At 36.2% G+C, this 26307-nt stretch overlaps 1 protein-coding gene across 1 annotated transcript; it reads left to right on the top strand.

The window, feature by feature from the left end:
• The first annotated feature begins 1361 nt into the window (after window positions 1–1361).
• Window positions 1362–2921, top strand: LOC143561808 (anthocyanidin 3-O-glucosyltransferase 5-like). Its single transcript, XM_077049782.1, has one exon. The coding sequence runs from the start codon at window positions 1451–1453 to the stop codon at window positions 2891–2893; it is 1443 nt and encodes a 480-aa protein (XP_076905897.1). The 5' UTR covers window positions 1362–1450; the 3' UTR covers window positions 2894–2921.
• The last annotated feature ends 23386 nt before the right edge of the window (window positions 2922–26307 follow it).

Here is a 26307-nt window from a genome sequence, read left to right as displayed (position 1 = left end):
GTGACTACTGAAGTAGCGAATGCCTTGTGCGTGTAGCCTTGCTGTTAGTGCGGGTAGCCTTCCCTGATGGCTTGTATCCGCAGCTGCGGGAACAGGCGGGGTACTTCGCCATTGGGAGGCTTTCCCTGCGGGTACAGCTGGCGTACTGCGCGTAAGGTTCTCTGAGCATGGTGGGTCCTGCTGGAGCAGTTGGTCATTGCGCAGACGTCCCTATTCAAGGTGAGTCTTGCGGGTCCAACTGGGCTCTGCTGGGACCTACCTCTTCAAAGAACATACAATGAGAAACGGATACTACATTTTAACAACAGCAGTTGTAAGGAAACAAGTTGCTTTGAGTTAAATTAGGCTACACTTTCAAAAATAAAAAAATAAAAAATAAAAAACTGGACACCCTTCAAAATTTAGCATACGCTTTAAAATCTTGTCAATAGTTTCAAATTTTTACCTAGAGTTTTGATAGTTGTGGGTTAAATTCGAAAGCGTAGGCTAAACACTGTAGGCATAGGCCTAACTTTCATCCATTATGCTAAAGTTTGAATGTGTAGACTAAATTGCTAGGGTGTTATATGGTAGGCTATATTTGCCTGAGTGAGGCAGTGAGCTGCTAGGAATAAAGCAGCGATGCGAAATTGACAAGCATGCACAAACGATAAACATGCAGAGAATAGAAAATAAGCAAGAAGCACGAACATAAGAATTTTACGTGGATTGGTCTTAATGGGAACCTACATCCACGGGCTGCAACTAGGTTATTTTACTATTGGTGTTACACAAATTACAATTACAATAGAAATGCATGTATAGAAACCTAATTAGAGTTTGTAGCTTAGTCCCCGATATAACTTTATGTGGCCCAATTAGAAGAAGCACACAAGACTTCAAACTCTAACATTAACGCGTCTCACACTTTGAGTGATCAAAAGACAGAACCCGTTGTTCCTTTTAAGGATTTCGGTGTAAAAAATCGTATTTCAAATTTAACCTTATTAGCTGACTTGACTAATGTGGTGCGTTTTTATTGGTTTAAAATACGAATGACTATGAAATGACATGATAAACAAGTATGATTATCTTTTAAAAAGATTTACTCGTTATGTAGTAATATTCCCTTTTATGAGTCATCGTTAAAAACTTAAAATATCTAAAGATACTTAAAATTTTGTTTGTATACATGGTTTATTATACATATATGGATTCATTGGACCTTTACCACAACACGTAAAGTCGTCCTACATGTGCATTAATATCTGTAAACTAATATATTTAAAAAGTTATAGGGCTTGTCTAAATTTGAGCTCACTATGGTCTCCATCAAGTTGAGAATCCCAACACATGGGTGATGGGTCCAGTTTTTTTGTACATAAAAAGCTCACTATTGTCTCCATCGTAACACACCATCTTTTTCGATCTCAAAACTTTCTAAGACCTTTTCCAAAACAGTGGAGTAAAAATGGTCAATGAGAGTGCACCAAAACCCCATGTGGCTTTCCTTTCAAGCCCTGGAATGGGCCACATCACCCCACTTTATGAGCTAGCCATCCGTCTTGTAACCGAGCATAACTTTCAAGTCAGTTTTCTAGTCATACCTGCTGGCTCCACCCCTGCTCAAGACAAATACCTAAACTCCAACCAACTTCCAGACCTCCATATTGTAGACCTCCCGTCAGCTGACATGTCAGATTTTCACTTAGACGACATGTCTGTCGTCATTCGTTTGTGTTGTATAGTTGAAGAGCACATCCGCCCGCTTCGATCCGTATTAACCGGAACGAAAAGACCAAAACCGAAGGCTTTTGTTATTGACATGTTCTGTACGGGCGTGTTTGAAGCATGTAACGACTTGAATATTCCAGTTTATTCATTTTTCACGGCTTCCGCGGCTTTTTTGACCTTCTCTTTGTATCTACCAAAGCTGGACTGCAAGGCGGAAGGCGAGTTCGTGTTACGACCAGAACCTGTCAAGGTTCCCGGTTGTAACCCGATCCTAACTAAAGACTTGTTGGATCTAGTTCCAAATGGTATGATCGATGATTACAAGTTGTGGTTTTTGCATGTTAGCAGGTTATCTATGGTTAAAGGGATATTCGTGAATACTTGGGATGATCTTGAACCGGTTTCACTCAAAGCTATGAAACATGAACGGTTCTTTCTTGATATTCCCACGCCTCCGGTCTACCCGATCGGACCACTCACGAAACAAGCCGAACCACTTGTGTCCGAGTACGAGAAAGAAGCTATTGAATGGCTTGATAAACAACCAAATGGATCAGTTCTGTTAGTTGCACTCGGAAGTGGAGGGACACTAACAAGTGAACAACTCATTGAGTTGGCTTGGGGTTTAGAACTGAGTCAACAACGCTTTATTCTGGTGGTTCGAAAGCCGAGCGATTGCGCTCTTTCTGCATTTTTCAGTGCGGGGAGTGATCCCGATGACCCGGAAGCGTATTTGCCAGAAGGGTTTGTGGAGAGGACAAAAGGTGTTGGGTTGGTAGTTAGTTCATGGGCTCCTCAGGTAGCTGTGTTGAGTCACCCTTCTACGGGAGCGTTCTTGTCTCATTGTGGATGGAACTCGACTATGGAGAGTGTTAATTATGGTGTGCCAGTTATTGCGTGGCCGTTGTATGTGGAGCAGAGGATGAATGCAACAATGTTATGCAATGAGGTTGGGGTTGCAGAGAAGATGCCGGTGGTTGGTGAAGGAGGCGAGACGGTGGTGGTGGGGAGAAAGGAGATTGAGTCGGTGGTGAAGGCGGTTTTGGAGGGTGAAGAAGGTAAGAAGCTGAGGAGTAGAGCGAAAGAGCTCGAAGCAAAGGGTAGGGAGACATTGAGTCGTGTCGGGTCGTCTTATGAGGCACTTGCTCGAGTTATCGAGTCATGGAAAATTGAGACTTGAGGGTTATCTACAAGAAAAATGTCGTCAATTGTTTTGTAACACTTAGGGTAGGGTGATATCTTTCTTTTGTTAAATTATATGAAAAAGGGGTATGAAAAGTAATAAGGTTAACAAGTAGATTCAATTTTGGGGTGCAACTTAGTGTTAAATTGTATGAGAAAGCGATGTGAAATTGGCGTGAAAAATAATAAAGTTAATAGGCTACTTAAATTACGGATTTAGGGGGTGTTTGGCCTAGCTTTTTTATTTTGGCTTATACTTATATATTAAAGTAGCTTATAGCTTATTTTCTATTATTTGATAAGCTATTTTTAAGTGTTTGGATTAGCTTATATTCTACAAGTTAATTATGTGTCTTAATAAGTTATTAAATCCACCATTCTTTAATTTGTTAGAGTAATTAGTTGCTTCAATAATTACTAATCCATCACCATTTGAGGGAAAATGAGTAACATACAACCTTAAACAAATAAGTTTCTTCAAATAAGCTAAAAAACCATCTTCACAAAAGCTTCTCTTAATGAGCTTATATAAGTTTATAAGCATAAGCTTAAAAAGCTAAACCAAACACTAAACTAAGCTTATTTTGTAAATAAAGCTAAAAAAGCTATAAGCTTTGTTAAAATAGCTAGGCCAAATACCCCCTTAGTGTATTTTCTTTGAATTAGACCTTGGAAGAGTCGTTGGCTCTTCACCCGCCCGTTTGGCATATGATATGCACGCTAAGGAAGAAGTGGGTGATCATGCAATGGGTGGGTGGTGTTCTTGATCGGAACGAGCTTGAGGGTTGTTTAAAAGAAAAAATTTGAGGGTTGTTTACAAGAAAAATTTTGTCTTCCGTTGTTTGTAATACTTAAGGTGGAGTGTCATCTTTCTTTCTGAAGTGAACTGCGGTTTTCGTCCCTGTGGTTTGTCCAAATCTGCGATTTTAGTCCAACAGTTTCAAATTTGCTATTTTTGTCCCTGTGGTTTCATTTCACTTGCAATTAAACCCAAAATCATTAACCCCGCTAAGTCTAGTCGTTAAACAAATCAGCGTGCCCCTCTCGTGATGGGCACTTTTGTCATTTTTCTCCCCAAATAAACCACAGTCGTAATTCGCAAGCCCCCTCACTTGAGGGGCTGGGTGTATTTAGGGAAAAAAAAGGACAAAACTGTCCCTCACGTGAACGGTAAGCTGATGGGCTTAACAATCAGACTTAACGGGGTTAATGAATTCGGGTTTAATTGTAGGTGAAATGAAACCACATGGACGAAATCGCAAATTTGCAACTATTGGACTAAAATCGTAGATTTAGATAAACCATAAGGACGAAAACCACAGTTTACTCTTCTTCCTATTAAATTGTGTGAGAACGTGAGATGAAATTTGTGTTAAAAACAATAATTTCAATAAGGGTGCTGCTAAACGTACCCCTCCTTTACACCATTTTTTATTAAATATACACCCCCTGAAGTTATTAGATTAATTACTATTACCTCATAACATTATTTATATACATATTAGTCCCTACAATATTTTTTCAATTAATAATCTCCACTACATATATCAAATTAAAAACTATCAAGTATTACTATTAATTTACCTTTTTAGTACTAATTTTGTAAATATTTATAATATCTTTTCTTTAATTTTAATAGTATATATATTTATAATATTCTTATTTGACCTCTTTATCTTTTACAAAATAAACCCTAAACCCGAAAAACTAGACCCTAAATCCGAACCCTAAACCCGAAAACCTAAACCCTAAACCCGAACCCTAAACCCTAAATCCTAAACCCAAACCCTAAACCCTAAACCCGAACCCTAAACCTGAAATCATAACAAAAATACGCGACTTGTAAAAAAATATGAATTAATTTAGGTGTGTCATATTTATGTTAAATTGTAAGAGAAAGTTGGTAAGAAATTTGTGTGACAAGTCACAAAGTTACTAGGCTACCTATAGATATGCAGGTGAAGAATTGGGTGACCACGCAGGAGTAGGGTGGTGTTCTCGACCGGCATTGGATGTCGTGTCTTAGAATATTGAGACTTGAGGATTGTGTGTAAGAAAATTGTCGTCCATCGTTTGCAACACTTAGTGGGTGTCATCTTTGTTTCTTCATTTTCTAGGTGCACCATGGGTGTATTCTAAAAAACTCTTTATTGAGGGGTTTTTTAGAAAACCCTATCAATTTTGTCTTATTATGTTTTTTATTTTAATTTTTTATGTTTTTTTCTTTTTTCTCTTTATGTTTTAATTTTGTTTTTATGTTTCTTTTTTTTGTTTTTATATAATAATTTTGTTTAAAAAGATGTGTTTTTATAACAAAATTTACCAAAACAATAAACACGTATATACAGCAAACCAAAACATTGTTATATACAAAACCTTGAGTTTGTACAAAATATATACAAATTATAAAACGGCGTGTCATCGATGTCGGGGGCCGTAAACGTCGCATCGTGAACATCAACGTGGTCGTCGGCCCTGCATCTGACGCCCGATCCCTAACCGTCGTCGCCCCGTCCGCGTCTAACGCCCGACGTGCTCGCCTCCTGGTCAGAAGTAGGTGGAGGTGGGTACCGTGTTGTAACGTACTCGGCTGCTCGATCTCGTATGCCACAAGCCACTAAATACGACCAACTGATGACCGTGTTGTAACGCGGTGTCATCTGTCGGAGGCGCGGATACCTATGGGAATGGTCGGTATTGGCCTAAAACTGTAGATATGGGTACCCAGCTAGTATATTGTCACCGTCTACCGGCCTCGACACCTAGCCTTGCTACTTCGCCTGCTCATGCTCAATCTCCATCTCCACCTCGTCCTCCATCTTTAATAATTAAATAATAATATATATTATAATAATTAAATTATAATAAAAACAATAATAATGATAAGTAAATTAAATAATAATAATAATATTAATAATAATAATAATAAATATAACAATTAAATAATAATTAAATTAAATTGAATTAAATTATAACAATTATGATAATTAAATAATAATAATAATTAAAAATTTTATTAAAGTAAAAAAATGAAGTAATAGGCGGCGTATATGACAAAACGCCACATATTATTTTCCATTCAAATTAAGGTGCCCGGTGAGTGGCCGGATTCTGGCCATGCTTATTCTCCCCCATCCAAATCTCAATAATAATAATAATATTCACATCCATACATGGTCCTTTTTAACAAATTGGGGGTTAAAATGGCCGTTATATGCCGCGTATAGTGCTATACGAGTATACGCGGCATATAGGTCCACTTTTAACCCCATACATGGCTCATTTTAAAAAAATGAGAGTTACAGGGGTCCTTATATACTGCATATAGCACTATTCATGGCATATAAGTCCCATTTTAATCTCCCTTTTGTTAAAAGGGCCATGTATGGATATTATTATTATTATTATTATTACTACGTAATATTTATTATTGTTGTTATTCTTTATAATTATTATTATTATTATTGTAATTATTTATTATTATATATTATTATTGTTATATATTATTATTATTATATATTATTATTGTTATTATATATTATATTATTATTTATTTTTTTATTATTATTGTAATTATCTATTATTATATATTATTATTATTATTGTAATTGTAATTATTTATTGTAATCATATATTATTATTATTATTATTATTATTTTAATAATAATAATAATAATAATAATAAATGCTAAAACAAAAAATATGGTGTCTTACATTATTTATTATTTATTTTATATGAAACCATCGGCTCTCGTATGTAATCATCATCATAATTATCTTCATCATCTGGGTTCCCCCCAACATGTTCGTTTCCCTCATTATACCGTGAAACTTCTACTGGTACGTGGTCGAAGAAGACGACTGGCCTCCATAATCCGACCCGACAAAAGGTAACTGGTACATTGGCTCACCGTAAAATTGTTCAGGTAGACTGTCGTAAGCGAAATACTCCTGCAAAACGTAATGGTGACATATATTTGTTAAAAATGATCAAATAACGACTTTATATTAAACATATATTACCTGGTTCAAATTTCGTAACCCGGGCGTGCTAGGGTGAATAAGACTATTCAGCCCGACTATCGTAATAGTGATACTCCTGACAAACGTAATGGTAACATATTTTAGTTATAAACAAACTAACAAATCTATATTATATGTAATATATATTTTTTAGTTTGTTTATAACTAAAATATTATTAAATAAATGAAGTGTATCTTGTTTTCAAGCAAGTTATTCCATGCTTCCCCACTAAGGATATATCGAACGGTGAATTCATTAGGTCGAGTGAGTAGAACATAATGTTGTAGAGCCGGCCCATCCCCACCCTTGATTCTTGAAAATTCGCAATCAGAATACACTTCTATTAAAGTAGCAACCTGAGATATTTTATTAGAAAACAATATATGATTAGTAGAGAAAAACGAGTTGATTTGTTTACCAGTTATGTTGCAAAGAAAGAACCCAAAAGTAACATCCATGGGCGTTCTATAAACGACCAGCTACGTAAACGGGTAACGAAGATTAAAGCCTTGCTAACTATATTGACTTGGAGATTTGGAGATATAAACAGCCATCATCTCAACTTCACTGTTTCTTAAAGATATCTAACACTAAATTTGTCCTGTTTGTGTGATGGAAATAAGAAAACAAGAGTTCGTGTACAAGAATGTGACAGAATATTAATATTTGTTGGGTGGCATATGTAGCATCAGCTACAACAATCCAAATCAACGACTGTTGCAACATTATCTTGTTTTTTATTTTCAAAAGTCAATAAAACTTTAGTTTTTTAGTTAACTTATATTAAGCTTTGTCCTTAATTCAGAGAATGGTAGATTTTGTTTTCTTAAATCCCCATGAAATGGAAAAACGACATCAAAATGAACCATCATTTCTTTTGTAACTCAGAAAAAAAAAATCAAATTGAAAGAATTTATAATTGCCGTTTACAATAGTTTACAGATTTTGGATTTTTGAAAATATGAAACAATTGTCAAAAACTATATTTAGTCACCTTCAGATTAAGTTCATTGACAAATTTGGTGTAGAGAAACTCAGCCTTCGAACAACTCCACAGATATAAGGAATGTAGATCAAGAAGCAAACAATATTACAATAAGAAAGTATTAGAATACTTTTTTTTATATTAATCAACAATTAATACACAAGATATGAAGTTGATTTAATAATACTTATTGGAATTGGAATCCGTCTATCATGAAATGCGAGATCAGATCCAAAGAACACATCAATTACTGACGCTCTTTTCACCTGAAATTCACAACATAATAATAATATAATATATACTTACCAAAACATAATTACAGAAGTAATAAACAAACTTTAATTGCATTAATATAAGAAAGTCAGAATGCAATGGGTAAGAATGGGTTGGTACTATTAAACAAGTTAGAACTCGAAAGTAAACTGAAATGTAGAATAATTATCAGAAAATATTTTTAAAATCGACTGTTTTTTACCAAAGTTATCCGTATCTAAACCAAAATACCCCTTTCGGATTGACCCGTTGTGAACCATTACCCGGCCTGCCCGCCCAGCCCATTTTGTTTGGCATAAATACATAGAATGAAAAACAAAATAATTCAAATGTAGTACCTTGTATGGTTGGCAAGAGCACAACATAAGAATTTGCAATGACACTCAAGAGAGGATCTAGTCACGTTTCCATCAACTTGAGCTTAAAGAGTATCATGTGTAAAAAATATACATGAACATTATAATGAAGAACATATTCGTTTTCATCATAAACATCCTTGAAAACTGCAATTATCGTATTTACTACGGTTTAGAAAGAAAAAATAAACAAAATAATTGGAATAAAGTTAAAAGAAAAATATATTTACCTCACCAACTGAAAGAACCATATAAGCTAAAAATTTATATTAGTAGTTATGAACTTATGCTTAATTAACAGTAATCATCTTGACATTAAGACCAAGATACAGATCTCCGCGAATGGTTTCAGCATTATTCTGCCTTGGCAGGTTAAACAATGACAACAAACCGACAAATTGCCACTATCCACCATGGCTATCTTTACCCTTTTTCAGGCACTTCCTATTAGTTTATCGCGATAACGAGAATAAGTAATCATGATCAAACATAGTAACAAAGACGGTTAGTGCTGTCAACTGAATGTGCAGCTTTACTTAAGCACGCGTGCACAGCGGTTGCTATAACAACTGCTTCAATTTCACCTTGCTTGCATATTGAAAAAGAAATATATATATATATGTGTGTGTGTGGGCATGTTCAAGAGGTCGAGCTGTCACACCCCGCTAAAACGGAAGCGCGGGCGAGTGACGTCATGCATACCATAAGCATATGATTATCGCCAACATACATGTATTAGGATACCAATAGTATTAAAACTCATTTACAAATCATAACTTATTTTCAAACAAAATTTGTGGAAAACAATTAGGAGATTTCTCGTATATGACCCTAAACTTTTATAGGGTTATACGAGAAAAATCCTCCAACGTGATATCCTAATTATGCATTGAGGTCCCGTCTTCATGATTCCTTATGAGTGTTGTTAATTCCCTGAAAAACATACGTTTAAAAAGTCAACACAATGGTTGGTGAGTTCACAGGTTTCGAGACTCGATATGAAAGCGCGTTATTCATAAAAGTTTGTATCAGTTCACAAGTTGAATCAGTTCACAATAAGTATACAATAATCTATTGAAACAAATACGATGATCCTCCGTAGACTAGCTAAATCTACGAATTAATATGACGAACCCTGAGCCTATAACCAAACCACGACTTATATCCTTTTTGCCCTGTTCAAATCTCACAGATGGAATATACGCACCCTGTTTCGATGCAATATCGGAGGTTAGCGCGACTAACCTAACAGTAGGGGGGAATGTCAACGTCAATAGTACTATTCGTATATTCCCGTGGCTAACTCTGTTAGCTAATGGTTATAGTATGCAAACAAGGGACTTATAGCACTACATAGTTCAACTCATGTTCGCATAAGGATTGTGTGTTTTGTTTCTAATTATCCTATATAAAAGTAGTTGTGTATGTTTTCCACCCCCGAATAAATAAAGCAGTAAAACAGTAAAAAGGGGGTAGTGAAACTCACCTCGTGAGTTCAGTGGTCGTTCGCTAGCAATTCAGATTAATCATAGTCCGCCGCCTTCACACGTCCTAAACGCGTAAGGTCAGTTAGTTCCTTATCGACTCGCAAGTCGGTTTATGCTAGTCGCTTTCACCCAACTAGTAGGTTCGTTGTTCATGCCGGTTGTCACCAACCAGGCGTTTCGTTTATTGTGTCGGTTGCTTTCACCAACCGATCGTTTCGTTTATTATGTTTATGTCAGTTTCATTTAGACATAACCGATTCATTTGATCAAGTAATAAATATATATTCAAACTATATATTTATTTTAAAGTAATATTTCTTTAAGTTATGATTTTAAAACCTGACATATTTGTACATTTGTTCATAAACTCTGAACCGACTTTATATACGTTTCAGTCGTATAACTCGTAAAAATAATAATTATTACGTCTAACATGTATATATTTCTTCGAAATATGTATTTATGTACAAATAACCATTTAGACACATAGTGTTGCTATTACAAATAATATTTATTACTTGTTTTCTAATTATAAAACTTTGTATTATTCAAAAATCATATTTTATGTTTCATATAAATATATAAACGTATTTTTGATATAATAATATAGAAAGCTCCATTCTTGTGTATTTAAAATTTATGAGTTTCCTTTTCTAAGGTTTAAAACACGTATACTTCTATATTTACACAAATCTTTTTTTTTAACAAAAATATTCTTTCATTTATGAAATCATAAAACCATATTTTTATACATCTTTTACTTATGATAACCACCACTTTACACTTCTCCAAATGACTGATACGTAAACTAAACTTAGTGAATCATGTTTTACTCGTTTTAGCCACACACCCCTATGAATGTAAGTTATTTTCCATGTTTTTATTTACCAACCAAATATGTATGCATGATCATAAAGATTATTAAACCCAAATTCTCGTAATTACTTTTAAAGTATATGTAGTAGTGTGTTTTATTTCACTACTACACACATTTTTTACAAAGTAACGTTAATGTTTGTAGTTTTATTTAACTTGTTAAGCGTGTAGTTTTTAATTAGACGAAAGCTTAGCATAAACATTTATATAACCATAACACTATATTTAAGAATGTGTGGCTCACTTAGTTTCGAATTAAGGTTTAAAGAAAGGTTAGAGAGTCTTGAGCTCGTTTCCCCATGCAAAGCTCGTTTAACTTCACGGAAGAGATCTCTTACTCCATCTTGGTCTTGAAACACAAGGAAATGTAGATTATTTAGGATGTTTGTGTGTGGTTGTATATGAACCATAGAGAGAAAAAAAGAGTTTATAGGAGAGAGAGAGAGAGAGAGAGAGAGAGAGAGAGAGAGAGAGAGAGAGAGAGAGAGAGAGAGAGAGAGAGAGAGAGTCAAAATCGGCCAAAGTTCACCGATAAGATGTGATTCTGGCTGAGGTTGACCACATTTGACCGATTCTTAGTAACTAGACGAATTTACAGAAACTCGCCTCGGTGACATACCTTGTAGCAAGTACTCGGAGAGTACTCGGCCTTGTAATCCTACTTTTACAACATTGGATGAAAGTACAATTAGAAGTTTGAAAATTTGCAAAAGAGATATGGTTGGAGTTGTGTGTTGTTGGTTGAGTGTACAAGAGGGAAATGTGGTGATGATTGTTGTGTATGATATTTAGAAGAGTTGGTTGTTTGGAAAATAAAATAAGGTGTAGGTTTTCTTTTCTTTTTGAATTTATCATTTAAATTCACAACTCTCCTCTAGGCTAACTGGAATGTAAGGATACATTAGTTATTTTGATTAAAAATCATGATGTTTAGATATTAAGTATATAATAATTATCTTCACATGTAAATGCATTTCATTTTAGAAACATATAAGTTCACGTTCATACATGTGTTAATTGGTAATAGCTCGTGAAGTAAATCATACTAAATGCTCAAAGAATCATCTTTATTCGTAGTCGATATTTTATATGGGTAATTATAAAATATATCACTCTATTGTAAGGGCAGATTATCTTAACGAAGTATAATAAACCTCTGGTTCATTTGTGTACATATATATTCTAGTTGTTTAAAATATCACCAACGTCTGTATTCATCAGCCAAGTTCTGTAAGTTCGAGTAATAAATTACTTATATGCAATGTATCGTGCATATGTGGCCTATGCTAGACTCGTTGTGATTAAACTTAGCAAAATATAATCATGCGGGAATTAACGTTAAGAAATCATGATTATTGTTTGTACGGAAAACGACTTAATTTACGGAATGTCACATTCTCCCTATGTTATTAGAATTTCGTCCCGAAATTCAGTAGATCATGAGTCCTTTAAAGGAGCTATGATGATAAAAATAAATTACTTATATGCCAACTAAGGATGAATCGTATAATTTAAGTGTTTAATGACGAACACATAGGCGTGTGTTTTTGCCAATTCTTGATGAATACTTTTAAGGGAAGACAATTACTAGGTCATGAAAATGATTGGGATTTTAAAGTTGCACAACATGCACAAAATGAATGCTTTCTTTATCCTTTTTATATCAAGGGAGACGCCGCTGGAAGTAGGCTACGCAGAAATAACAAATGTTTTAAGCTGTTATATATCGTGACCTAGGAGGTAGTGGTTCTAGAACTGCAATAATTTGAAATGGTTGATCGCTAGAAAAAAAATATAAGTATGACACCATGTTCAAACCCCCATCACACCATGTAAGGCCCCAAACCGGTAGCCCTACTTTAGCGTCAGATTTACTCATAAACACAGTTCTTGCAATCAGAGTTAATTAAAACTTCCGCGGAAACGTTTACTTGAAGCATTCGATACAAAACATTCAATCTCTTCTTTGATACTATAAAACAAATCATTATATTTAAAACATCTTTTCTTCCATCTTAAGATGCCAGCCGTTCAATCCATGCCATGTGCCATCCTCATGCTAGTTCTTTGGTCTGATCACCTGCGTGCATACTAAAAGTCAGCTACGCTGAGTGAGTTCTAGTTAATCAAGCAACTTATCATACAACCACTACATGCATCATACACGTATCCGCAGACACGTAGTCCACTATCTAACCTGCTTACCTTACCACTTAGCCTCTTATTTACACCTACCACCTTGCCACTTTGCCACTTTAATAACGTATAACGTTATGCCACTTTGCCACTTTAATAACGTATAACGTTATGCCACTTTCCCACTTTAATAACGAAGGCACGCATAGGCTTACCCTACCACGTACTATCGTTATGCCACTAACACTCTTACTAGACTCTTGCCACTTCTAACACGCTCTACCTCTACTTGTCTACAACACGCTTCATATCATTTACATAATAAGCAAGTCACATCAACAATCATACACACATAATAACGATGGCACGTACAGGCTTTCCCTATCACGCGCTCACGTTATGCCACTAACACCCTTACTAGACTCTTGCCACTTCTAACACACTCTACCTCTACCTGCCTATATCACACTTCATATCAGTTCAGTATTTACGTAATAAACAAGTCACATCATAACATTCATACACACTATCAACCACTTGGAATTTACTATCCTTGGCGATACGTGCAGTATCCGAAGATCGTTCACGTACCGACAAGCATTATAAAATATATACCTCGTATAACCTCTATAGCATACACTTACCACTTAAGGTAAGTGTATTCACACTTCACATCGAGTATGCACACAGCCCCGAAAACATAACAAGGAAATGGGGCTAGAAACTCACCTGAACTCTGCTTCTTCCTCCGATAGTTGTAAATCCCTTCTTTAACTGAGCTCGGCTGACTGTATAAGTTACACGTATCAATACTCGTCTGATTTAATCTGGTGGCCTAGTATTAGATTACTTTTACTTATCGTTTTAATTTATTTTCTAAGCGAACTTGACTTTAGGCGAAGTTAAACCTTAGGCGAACTTAGCTTTAGGCGAAGTTAAACCTTAGGCGAACTTAGCTTTAGGCGAAGTTAAACCTTAGGCGAACTTAGCTTTAGGCGAAGTTAAACCTTAGGCGAACTTAGCTTTAGGCGAAGTTGTCATCAGGTGAACTTAGCTTGCAGGCGAAGTTCATCAGGCGAACTTAGCTTGCAGGCGAAGTTGTCGGCTGCAGCTACTGTTCGTCCTTAATCATCTTCGTTTCTTAACCAAACAACTCGATTTAGGTATCCACGGAATCGTCTGACCAGCGCCTACAAACCCCAACCATCAAATCGGCCTAACATCGATGTTTAAGGGGTGCGATTTAGGCATATAGGTTACGGGTTCTTTTATCAATCGATTAACCCATCAAATCGTAACCATTTTCAGTAAGTTTAGCTTTGTTGGATTCGTTTTTACCATACAAACACAGATCTATCATTTCTATACTAATCCAAACCTAAACGAACAAGTTCTCGATATAAATGTACCGTAAATGAGTCGAACTACGAACACGAGCTGGTTTTGTTGCTTTGGTTCGTCACGACGATCTAGCACCAACGAGCTCGGGTCCTCGCCTTTGGATCTTGGTTCGGGTTGTGTGTTTTGGGGTGTGTAGAGATTTGGATGGATAAATGGATGGAATGGAAAGGATTGAGGTTTAAGGGGATATTTATACTCCCTTAAGCCCATGGACCGAAGGCCCATATTTCCTTTTGGTCCATATCTAATCTTATCTAATTATCCTACTAAGTCTTCGTATTTTGCTATTATTATTATCGTTCCACTAACTCGTTTCTTTCACCCGACAAAATAATATATTAAATATTACTTTAGAATTTTCGGGATGTTACAAGTCTTCCCTCCTTAAAGAGGTTTCGTCCCCGAAACCTAGCTTATTTCTTTAAAAGGAATACCTTTTTCTTTATAATCGCACACTTTATTGAATCACCTTTGCTTTCTGAGTTATCCTTCTTACTCCCGACTTTGCAGCCATCGAATGGTGGTCATGTGTTTTAGCTATTTAAGGTAGCTTGTCCATGAGGCTCTCGATGTCTCAAGTCTCGTCTTTCCAAGGGCTTCCTTTGATGCTTTTGTGACAATTTGGCAACTCTCTTAGCATATCTGACTACAAGCTCCAAGCGTGACTTCTTCATTACTTTTTGCAGTTGGAGTCATGTTGTTTTCGTATATCGCTCTGCCTCAGATTCTTCTCGTGTCCGCCTCTTTTGTAACAGTCATCTATCTTATCTCTAAGGAAACACAAATGTTATCACTCTAGGAATTATTTAGCACGTGATTCGTAAGGTAAGTAGTTAATGACGTTGATCAAGTGTAATTAACTATTTGCGTTACTCCTCAGGTTCTACATACTTCCCTTCATGATTTCACTTGTGCTTGCTTATACTCTTAAACAGTTAATCAGTTAAGATCAATTAATCCTATCCCTAACCTGCACTCATTCTTCATTTAGCAAATAAGCCAACATTAACATACACCATTTACCATACACTTTACCTTTACTGAGCTTGCTTGAGTGACACATGGCTATCTTGAACTGGCATCTTCTTTCTTTCTCATTTTAAATCCCATTCTCTGTTCGAGTCTAAGCATGTAGGATGCTTAAATCTCTCGAACTTATGCTCTGATACCAACTTGTAAGGCCCCAAACCGGTAGCCCTACTTTAGCGTCGGATTTACTCATAAACACAGTTCTTGCAATCAGAGTTAATTAAAACTTCCGCGGAAACGTTTACTTGAAGCATTCGATACAAAACATTCAATCTCTTCTTTGATACTATAAAACAAATCATTATATTTAAAACATCTTTTCTTCTATCTTAAGATGCCAGCCGTTCAATCCATGCCATGTGCTATCCTCATGCTAGTTCTTTGGTCTAATCACCTGCGTGCATACTAAAAGTCAGCTACGCTGAGTGAGTTCTAGTTAATCAAACAACTTATCATACAACCACTACATGCATCATACACGTATCCGCAGACACGTAGTCCACTATCTAACCTGCTTACCTTACCACTTAGCCTCTTATTTACACCTACCACCTTGCCACTTTGACACTTTAATAACGTATAACGTTATGCCACTTTGCCACTTTAATAACGTATAACGTTATGCCACTTTGCCACTTTAATAACGAAGGCACGTATAGGCTTACCCTAACACGTACTATCGTTATGCCACTAACACTCTTACTAGACTCTTGCCACTTATAACACGCTCTACCTCTACTTGTCTACAACACGCTTCATATCATTTACATAATAAGCAAGTCACATCAACAATCATACACACATAATAACGATGGCACGTACAGGCTTTCCCAATCACGCGCTCACGTTATGCCACTAACACCCTTACTAGACTCTTGCCATTTCTAACACACTCTACCTCTACCTGCCTATATCACACTTCATATCAGTTCAGTATTTACGTAATAAACAAGTCACATCATAACATTCATACACACTATCAACCACTTGGAATTTACTATCCTTGGCGATACGTGCAGTATCCGAAGATCGTTCACGTACCGACAAGCATTATAAAATATATACCTCGTATAACATCTATAGCATACACTTACCACTTAAGGTAAGTGTATTCACACTTCCATCGAGTATGCACACAGCCCCGAAAACATAACAAGGAAATGGGGCTAGAAACTCACCTGAACTCTGCTTCTTCCTCCGATAGTTGTAAATCCCTTCTTTAACTGAGCTCGGCTGACTGTATAAGTTACACGTATCAATACTCGTCTGATTTAATCTGGTGACCTAGTATTAGATTACTTTTACTTATCATTTTAATTTATTTTCTAAGCGAACTTGACTTTAGGCGAAGTTAAACCTTAGGCGAACTTAGCTTTAGGCGAAGTTAAACCTTAGGCGAACTTAGCTTTAGGCGAAGTTAAACCTTAGGCGAACTTAGCTTTAGGCGAAGTTAAACCTTAGGCGAACTTAGCTTTAGGCGAAGTTAAACCTTAGGCGAACTTAGCTTTAGGCGAAGTTGTCATCAGGCGAACTTAGCTTGCAGGCGAAGTTCATCAGGCGAACTTAGCTTGCAGGCGAAGTTGTCGGCTGCAGCTACTGTTCGTCCTTAATCATCTTCGTTTCTTAACCAAACAACTCGATTTAGGTATCCACGGAATCGTCTGACCAGCGCCTACAAACCCCAACCATCAAATCGGCCTAACATCGATGTTTAAGGGGTGCGATTTAGGCATATAGGTTACGGGTTCTTTTATCAATCGATTAACCCATCAAATCGTAACCATTTTCAGTAAGTTTAGCTTTGTTGGATTCGTTTTTACCATACAAACACAGATCTATCATTTCTATACTAATCCAAACCTAAACGAACAAGTTCTCGATATAAATGTACCGTAAATGAGTCGAACTACGAACACGAGCTGGTTTTGTTGCTTTGGTTCGTCACGACGATCTAGCACCAACGAGCTCGGGTCCTCGCCTTTGGATCTTGGTTCGGGTTGTGTGTTTTGGGGTGTGTAGAGATTTGGATGGATAAATGGATGGAATGGAAAGGATTGAGGTTTAAGGGGATATTTATACTCCCTTAAGCCCATGGACCGAAGGCCCATATTTCCTTTTGGTCCATATCTAATCTTATCTAATTATCCTACTAAGTCTTCGTATTTTGCTATTATTATTATCGTTCCACTAACTCGTTTCTTTCACCCGACAAAATAATATATTAAATATTACTTTAGAAATTTCGGGATGTTACAAGTCTTCCCTCCTTAAAGAGGTTTCGTCCCCGAAACCTAGCTTATTTCTTTAAAAGGAATACCTTTTTCTTTATAATCGCACACTTTATTGAATCACCTTTGCTTTCTGAGTTATCCTTCTTACTCCCGACTTTGCAGCCATCGAATGGTGGTCATGTGTTTTAGCTATTTAAGGTAGCTTGTCCATGAGGCTCTCGATGTCTCAAGTCTCGTCTTTCCAAGGGCTTCCTTTGATGCTTTTGTGACAATTTGGCAACTCTCTTAGCATATCTGACTACAAGCTCCAAGCGTGACTTCTTCATTACTTTTTGCAGTTGGAGTCATGTTGTTTTCGTATATCGCTCTGCCTCAGATTCTTCTCGTGTCCGCCTCTTTTGTAACAGTCATCTATCTTATCTCTAAGGAAACACAAATGTTATCACTCTAGGAATTATTTAGCACGTGATTCGTAAGGTAAGTAGTTAATGACGTTGATCAAGTGTAATTAACTATTTGCGTTACTCCTCAGGTTCTACATACTTCCCTTCATGATTTCACTTGTGCTTGCTTATACTCTTAAACAGTTAATCAGTTAAGATCAATTAATCCTATCCCTAACCTGCACTCATTCTTCATTTAGCAAATAAGCCAACATTAACATACACCATTTACCATACACTTTACCTTTACTGAGCTTGCTTGAGTGACACATGGCTATCTTGAACTGGCATCTTCTTTCTTTCTCATTTTAAATCCCATTCTCTGTTCGAGTCTAAGCATGTAGGATGCTTAAATCTCTCGAACTTATGCTCTGATACCAACTTGTAAGGCCCCAAACCGGTAGCCCTACTTTAGCGTCGGATTTACTCATAAACACAGTTCTTGCAATCAGAGTTAATTAAAACTTCCGCGGAAATGTTTACTTGAATCATTCGATACAAAACATTCAATCTCTTCTTTGATACTATAAAACAAATCATTATATTTAAAACATCTTTTCTTCTATCTTAAGATGCCAGCCGTTCAATCCATGCCATGTGCTATCCTCATGCTAGTTCTTTGGTCTAATCACCTGCGTGCATACTAAAAGTCAGCTACGCTGAGTGAGTTCTAGTTAATCAAACAACTTATCATACAACCACTACATGCATCATACACGTATCCGCAGACACGTAGTCCACTATCTAACCTGCTTACCTTACCACTTAGCCTCTTATTTACACCTACCACCTTGCCACTTTGACACTTTAATAACGTATAACGTTATGCCACTTTGCCACTTTAATAGCGTATAACGTTATGCCACTTTGCCACTTTAATAACGAAGGCACGTATAGGCTTACCCTAACACGTACTATCGTTATGCCACTAACACTCTTACTAGACTCTTGCCACTTATAACACGCTCTACCTCTACTTGTCTACAACACGCTTCATATCATTTACATAATAAGCAAGTCACATCAACAATCATACACACATAATAACGATGGCACGTACAGGCTTTCCCAATCACGCGCTCACGTTATGCCACTAACACCCTTACTAGACTCTTGCCACTTCTAACACACTCTACCTCTACCTGCCTATATCACACTTCATATCAGTTCAGTATTTACGTAATAAACAAGTCACATCATAACATTCATACACACTATCAACCACTTGGAATTTACTATCCTTGGCGATACGTGCAGTATCCGAAGATCGTTCACGTACCGACAAGCATTATAAAATATATACCTCGTATAACATCTATAGCATACACTTACCACTTAAGGTAAGTGTATTCACACTTCACATCGAGTATGCACACAGCCCCGAAAACATAACAAGGAAATGGGGCTAGAAACTCACCTGAACTCTGCTTCTTCCTCCGATAGTTGTAAATCCCTTCTTTAAATGAGCTCGGCTGACTGTATAAGTTACACGTATCAATACTCGTCTGATTTAATCTGGTGGCCTAGTATTAGATTACTTTTACTTATCGTTTTAATTTATTTTCTAAGCGAACTTGACTTTAGGCGAAGTTAAACCTTAGGCGAACTTAGCTTTAGGCGAAGTTAAACCTTAGGCGAACTTAGCTTTAGGCGAAGTTAAACCTTAGGCGAACTTAGCTTTAGGCGAAGTTGTCATCAGGCGAACTTAGCTTGCAGGTGAAGTTCATCAGGCGAACTTAGCTTGCAGGCGAAGTTGTCGGCTGCCGCTACTGTTCGTCCTTAATCATCTTCGTTTCTTAACCAAACAACTCGATTTAGGTATCCACGAAATCGTCTGACCAGCGCCTACAAACCCCAACCATCAAATCGGCCTAACATCGATGTTTAAGGGGTGCGATTTAGGCATATAGGTTACGGTTTCTTTTATCAATCGTTTAACCCATCAAATCGTAACCATTTTCAGTAAGTTTAGCTTTGTTGGATTCGTTTTTACCATACAAACACAGATCTATCATTTCTATACTAATCCAAACCTAAACGAACAAGTTCTCGATATAAATGTACCGTAAATGAGTCGAACTACGAACACGAGCTGGTTTTGTTGCTTTGGTTCGTCACGACGATCTAGCACCAACGAGCTCGGGTCCTCGCCTTTGGATCTTGGTTCGGGTTGTGTGTTTTGGGGTGTGTAGAGATTTGGATGGATAAATGGATGGAATGGAAAGGATTGGGGTTTAAGGGGGTATTTATACTCCCTTAAGCCCATGGACCGAAGGCCCATATTTCCTTTTGGTCCATATCTATTCCCATCTAATTATCCTACTAAGTCTTCATATTTTGCTATTATTATTATCGTTCCACTAACTCGTTTATTTCACCCGACAAAATAATATATTAAATATTACTTTAGAAATTTCGGGATGTTACACACCAGAATGATAATTTAACATGGTATTGGTAGTGAATTGTCCAGTTAAATGATAAACAAATGAACGGATTTGCATATGAATATACCAAAACATCCATTTCATAGAAAAAAAGAGTATATTAAAATCAATTATTGCGACCAATAATTGTTACTCTCAATAGTTGAGACGATCTATTTGAGAGTGTGACCCCCAATCGACAAAACGAACGTTTTTCAAGTAGTATAGATTAGCTAGACGACATGTAGTTGAGACTTATCCATCTTGCTAAGTTATTAAGAGAGTCAACTTTGTCTTTTGAAACTGACAGGCTAACAAAGATTTCGGATATCTTATTCCGCAATGTTAGTGCATTTCTCTAGTATCAAGGAATGACATGTATCCACGAATTGGTTATCACGATTAAATTTTAGGGCTTAATAAAGAATTTTAGGCTTGTTAATGTAAGAAATTCAACGATAAGGATTTCTTAAGAAGTCTTAGGCATCTAGAAAATATGTCACTTCATAAATGAATTTTAGTGTTACGTTCATTGAAGCGTCAAGTGTCGTTGTCAAAGGCAGACGTAGTTATGGGCATGACTAGTTAGCAGCCTTGTCCACACGTAACACATGTGACTAGTGACACTTTAATAGAGGTCGAGGTATGGAAAGTCTTGATTTAAAACTTGAAAAGGGGATCAACTCAAACCATCAACTAACCATTCGAGAGGCTTATTACAAATACATGTCGAGGACTGAATCATATGGTTTGTGTCCTAGGGTATTCGAGTTTGTTAGCTTTGAAATGCCAACTTGGCGATGTGGGCTACCTATTAATCCCATTAAAGCGGTTTATCGGGTATGATAACATATGTGGTATGTATATCCTAACACATAGGTTAACAGTGATGCCACGAAAGGTATCGTCTATTTCCAGTGATAAGGATTTGCGCGAGAAACTTATAAAGCTAGGCACGTCAAATTTAAGGTACCCATAGGAGGATGCGCTCACTATTTTCATTACATTGCGAATCATAGAAATCAATATGGAAAGCGAATGAGTAGGCTATAGACGTTAAGGTTATTTCTTTTAGACTCGAAGGAAGCGCTTTATGAATAATGGTGGGTGCTGGGCTTATAATGATTGAAGTGGACTTCTAGATGTAATTATTGTATTTAGAAGGTGTGTCGTTGTTTTAGAAGTCTTATGTCGTTTTGAGCCCATCGTTACTAACAATCATTTCAACCCTATAGTGCGAAAGTTTGTTTATTGAATTTGATCTGTAGATGCCAACGCTGTTTACCCCTAAAGCGGTAACTAGGAAACCAGTGGTTAGGGAAAATTATATTTAACTCTTTATCGTGTTATGATCGAGAATGGATTTAAAGGTCGCATCGTTGTATTGGTTTTCATAAAGTAAGCCAAAAAGAGCCATGTTATAGAAATAATAAAAAGAAACAGTTAGACATGAACTTTTTCGCATCCCTAAGGTTTATAAAGGAATATAAATAAGCTAAGAATTAGTCATGGAATAAAAGGAAACTCAAATGATTACGAAGATCAAATAAGGAAATGAAAAAAAAATATTTAATTTTTTTTTATTTACTAGTACAAGCTGGAACATAAATTTCAAAATCATATGATTGTTTACATGTTTCATGGAAATTCCCAATAATTGGGTTTAGAATATACACCTCATGTTGGTGGGGAACTCGTTCATAGAATTTTTCATATGAATTACTAAAACCAAATAAACGATGTGAGAGTTTTCACAAATATAGTTACCATAAAAACTCAAAAAAATTTTACCTAAGAATTCCAGCAAAATGTGTTATAAAATTTTTCTCATATGAGTAATATGACGCTTTGACGTTCTTTAGAAAAAAAAAACAACACACTTACATAAAGATGATGATCTTGAACTAAACAAACAAATTTTAGATTTATTTATTGTTATATATTTTTTTAAAACGTGTAGTACATGCATCTTTTTAAAAGAAAGTTATCCGACTTGAGTGTGGATTTAAATATGACGTGGTGGAAAATATCGCTTAGTGTGAAATCAAGAGTATTAAACATGTGAATTTATTTGAGGGGGTTTTGTTTAAGCCATATATAATGCTAGTAAGTTTCGAGGATGATTAGAGCAAAACTATCACGTATACTCAAGTTAAGATTTTTTTTTTTGAAGAAACTTAGACTCAAAGGTCATAACAAATTAGCTTGATACATAAGAATTTAACAAGCATCAAAGAATATAAATTTTGTTTTTCATCATTATTTTCAAGGAATGGCTGCTTCACGATCTTTTTAGCGATAAATGAGGGTTCATTCATCATGTTAAATGAAGTAATTGGTTGTTAGCGATTGAAATGAGTTATGTCACAATGATTAACCCTTTTTTTTATTTCTAAAACCATGTGGACTTTATATAAAATTTGTAGACTTTTGTGTTTACATGATGTGAGTGTCGGGATATAAATTTTATAGCACAAGATCATACAATTCAGTCAGGAAATGTCAAAAAAGAGTTTCTTACGTCGTTCTAGTTTGAAAACTTTAGTAAGACTAGATATTTATCTAGGTGGTTTCAAATTCTAGCTACCACATAAGGCTCAGTTTTAAAGTGAACAATGCTAGATTTAAAGAACTCATACCCAACAATTAGAATGAGACGCTCGAGCAAACTTAGTGAGCTTGATACCTAAGAGCACGGTAAGCATCCGTGGATAAAACCATTTCTTGTCTAAATTAGGTATGAACTCTCGGCGATCACCGTTACGGCATATGGCAGGTCAATTATCATAACGAATTAAGCTATTTATCAATGATTGTAAATCAAAATGTTATACAGGCGATTAACACCTTTAAATTTGTTGATTAAAGAACATTGAAGGAATGGCGATATACACAAAGAACATCACATTACAGCATTACTGAAACTGCTTAAAAGTATTTAAATCGATGCAGTGCGTGGACCGAGGGAAACAACATGGTAGTGTTAATAGAGTCACTTGGTTGAAAGCTCCAACGAAGGCAAAGTAAATTCAAATGGTTAGGCATATTACAAGGCTATGTTGAAAACGTTGGTAATTATTGTGTGTGCCCGTGAGAGTTTTAGCTATTACACAACAACAAAGAAATGTTTGCGAAGAGTTTTACTTCAAGGGATGAGATTTCCTTTACAAGAGGAATTATGTTGTATTATTTCATACAACGTGTTGACCATATAAAAGTCGGTTTACTCTATTTGTAGTAAGATTACTAGAAATCTTTCATAAACGCCAGATGGAATGAGGTAGTGGAGTCACTAATTGACATGTGCCACAATATTAAACACACATTGAAAATACTGGAGGCACACATTATGAGAGAAAATGATTTTTTTTAATGTTACTTCACAGCATAATAATACGCTACGAATGATTTTCGACATTGGCTTGGGTATAGAGACCCAGAAAGCGATGGAACAATCTTAATAGTATACGTGGAAAGTTATGTTGCTGATAGTGCCGAACATTGGGCGCCAATTATAACGGAGTGAAATGAAATTTCAAGTAAACGAAGATAGATCAAGCTATTGTAGGGTGTCATCACTATTACCCTAATGAACATTCGTTTTACTTGGAGAACGATTCTCGATTAACAAACTTATGAATTTAGACTAATCTAAACATCAGCTCGAGCCATGTCATTCACCAGGATTCTCATGCATTTCACATTATGATTACATGTGCACCCGTAATGATAATCTGCTCTACATGGTCATCCAAGCGTCTTCTATATTCGAGCTTCTAGTTAAAGGGAGCCGATGTGTCCATTTAGTTGCATTATCAAATGCTAAAACTTTGTCATAAACAATAAACGATTTGTTAATATGGACCGAAGTTATGTAAGACGGAATGAATAGAAAGACGATGTTACATGAATGGTTCAGTATGAATAATGAGTATTCTTCTATTCACCTGGGTTTACTCCACTTCATGAATGTAAGCCTTTATGTCATGGCGTAAGATTTCAAATAGAAATTGACAAGTAGCTTACTCGTGTGATATACGCCCACACGTATTCTAGACTCACTATATGGCTGTGTACCCAATTTGCAAGCTCTGAATCGCAGTCTCTTGAGACATACTTTACGGTAGAATATAAAATTTTGGTACTCCCATTACTGGAGTTACTGGTTCTCATTCCATAAAGGGACATTGAGATTGCCGAGTCATCCCGGCTCTGCGGCGGTTAAGAATATTTTCTCATGCCACCATTCGGGTGCGGGTGCCATTGCTTGTCGGTATGGGTGGTTGGTTCAAGTTCAAAGACTGGCACATCACAACTCATGAAATGGTGGCGATTAAGAGATTGATGCTTATAGATTCGCGAAATACTGTGTGAATGGAAGATGAGGACGAAATCCATGTGACAACAATATCCGTACAATGCAACATATATTATGAAAATGTGTATGCAGGCAAAGAAAACATTTATGTGAGTCACCAGCTATAGACTAGGCCTTCTAATTCGCTATAACCAATGGCTCTGATACCAATCTGTCACACCCCGCTAAAACGGAAGCGCGGGCGAGTGACGTCATGCATACCATAAGCATATGATTATCGCCAACATACATGTATTAGGATACCAATAGTATTAAAACTCATTTACAAATCATAACTTATTTTCAAACAAAATTTGTGGAAAACAATTAGGAGATTTCTCGTATATGACCCTAAACTTTTATAGGGTTATACGAGCAAAATCCTCCAACATGGTATCCTAATTATGCATTGAGGTCCCGTCTTCATGATTCCTTATGAGTGTTGTTAATTCCCTGAAAAACATACGTTTAAAAAGTCAACACAATGGTTGGTGAGTTCACAGGTTTCGAGACTCGATATGAAAGCGCGTTATTCATAAAAGTTTGTATCAGTTCACAAGTTGAATCAGTTCACAAATAAGTATACAATAATCTATTGAAACAAATACGATGATCCTCCGTAGACTAGCTAAATCTACGAATTAATATGACGAACCCTGAGCCTATAACCAAACCACGACTTATATCCTTTTTTCCCTGTTCAAATCTCACAGATGGAATATACGCACCCTGTTTCGATGCAATATCGGAGGTTAGCGCGACTAACCTAACAGTAGGGGGAAATGTCAACGTCAATAGTACTATTCGTATATTCCCGTGGCTAACTCTGTTAGCTAATGGTTATAGTATGCAAACAAGGGACTTATAGCACTACATAGTTCAACTCATGTTCGCATAAGGATTGTGTGTTTTGTTTCTAATTATCCTATATAAAAGTAGTTGTGTATGTTTTCCACCCCCGAATAAATAAAGCAGTAAAACAGTAAAAAGGGGGTAGTGAAACTCACCTCGTGAGTTCAGTGGTCGTTCGCTAGCAATTTCAGATTAATCATAGTCCGCCGCCTTCACACGTGAATATAAATGTAACAAAATCAAACACCTGAATGCAATTTGACAAAATCAAACACCTAACTGCAAAATCAAAAACAATTTGAAGACATTTGAACAATTTAACTTCACAATCCCCAATTTACAACACTCAATTAACAAAATCAAACACCTAATTGCAAATCTACATAACCTAATCAATCACATAAACCAAAACCTAATTTATTTAGGTTACGAAAAAGAGCACGAAGCATCTAATCGATGAAATTAAGCTACGAACAAATTTCTCAAACATATTCACCGTCAATCAGATGAGAGAGCGACTGTAAAATGTTGCCAAT

Source organism: Bidens hawaiensis, unplaced genomic scaffold (assembly GCF_021521415.1).
Source record: "Bidens hawaiensis isolate Kalapana, Puna unplaced genomic scaffold, B.hawaiensis_p1.1 tig00020802_1, whole genome shotgun sequence".
Classification (NCBI taxonomy): Eukaryota; Viridiplantae; Streptophyta; class Magnoliopsida; order Asterales; family Asteraceae; genus Bidens; species Bidens hawaiensis.
This window is presented reverse-complemented; position numbering and strand designations above follow the sequence as displayed.

What these genes read in the sequence shown, in the direction of transcription:
- LOC143561808 (XM_077049782.1), top strand. Translation starts at nt 1,451, where the DNA reads ATGGTCAATGAGAGTGCACCAAAACCCCATGTGGCTTTCCTTTCAAGC.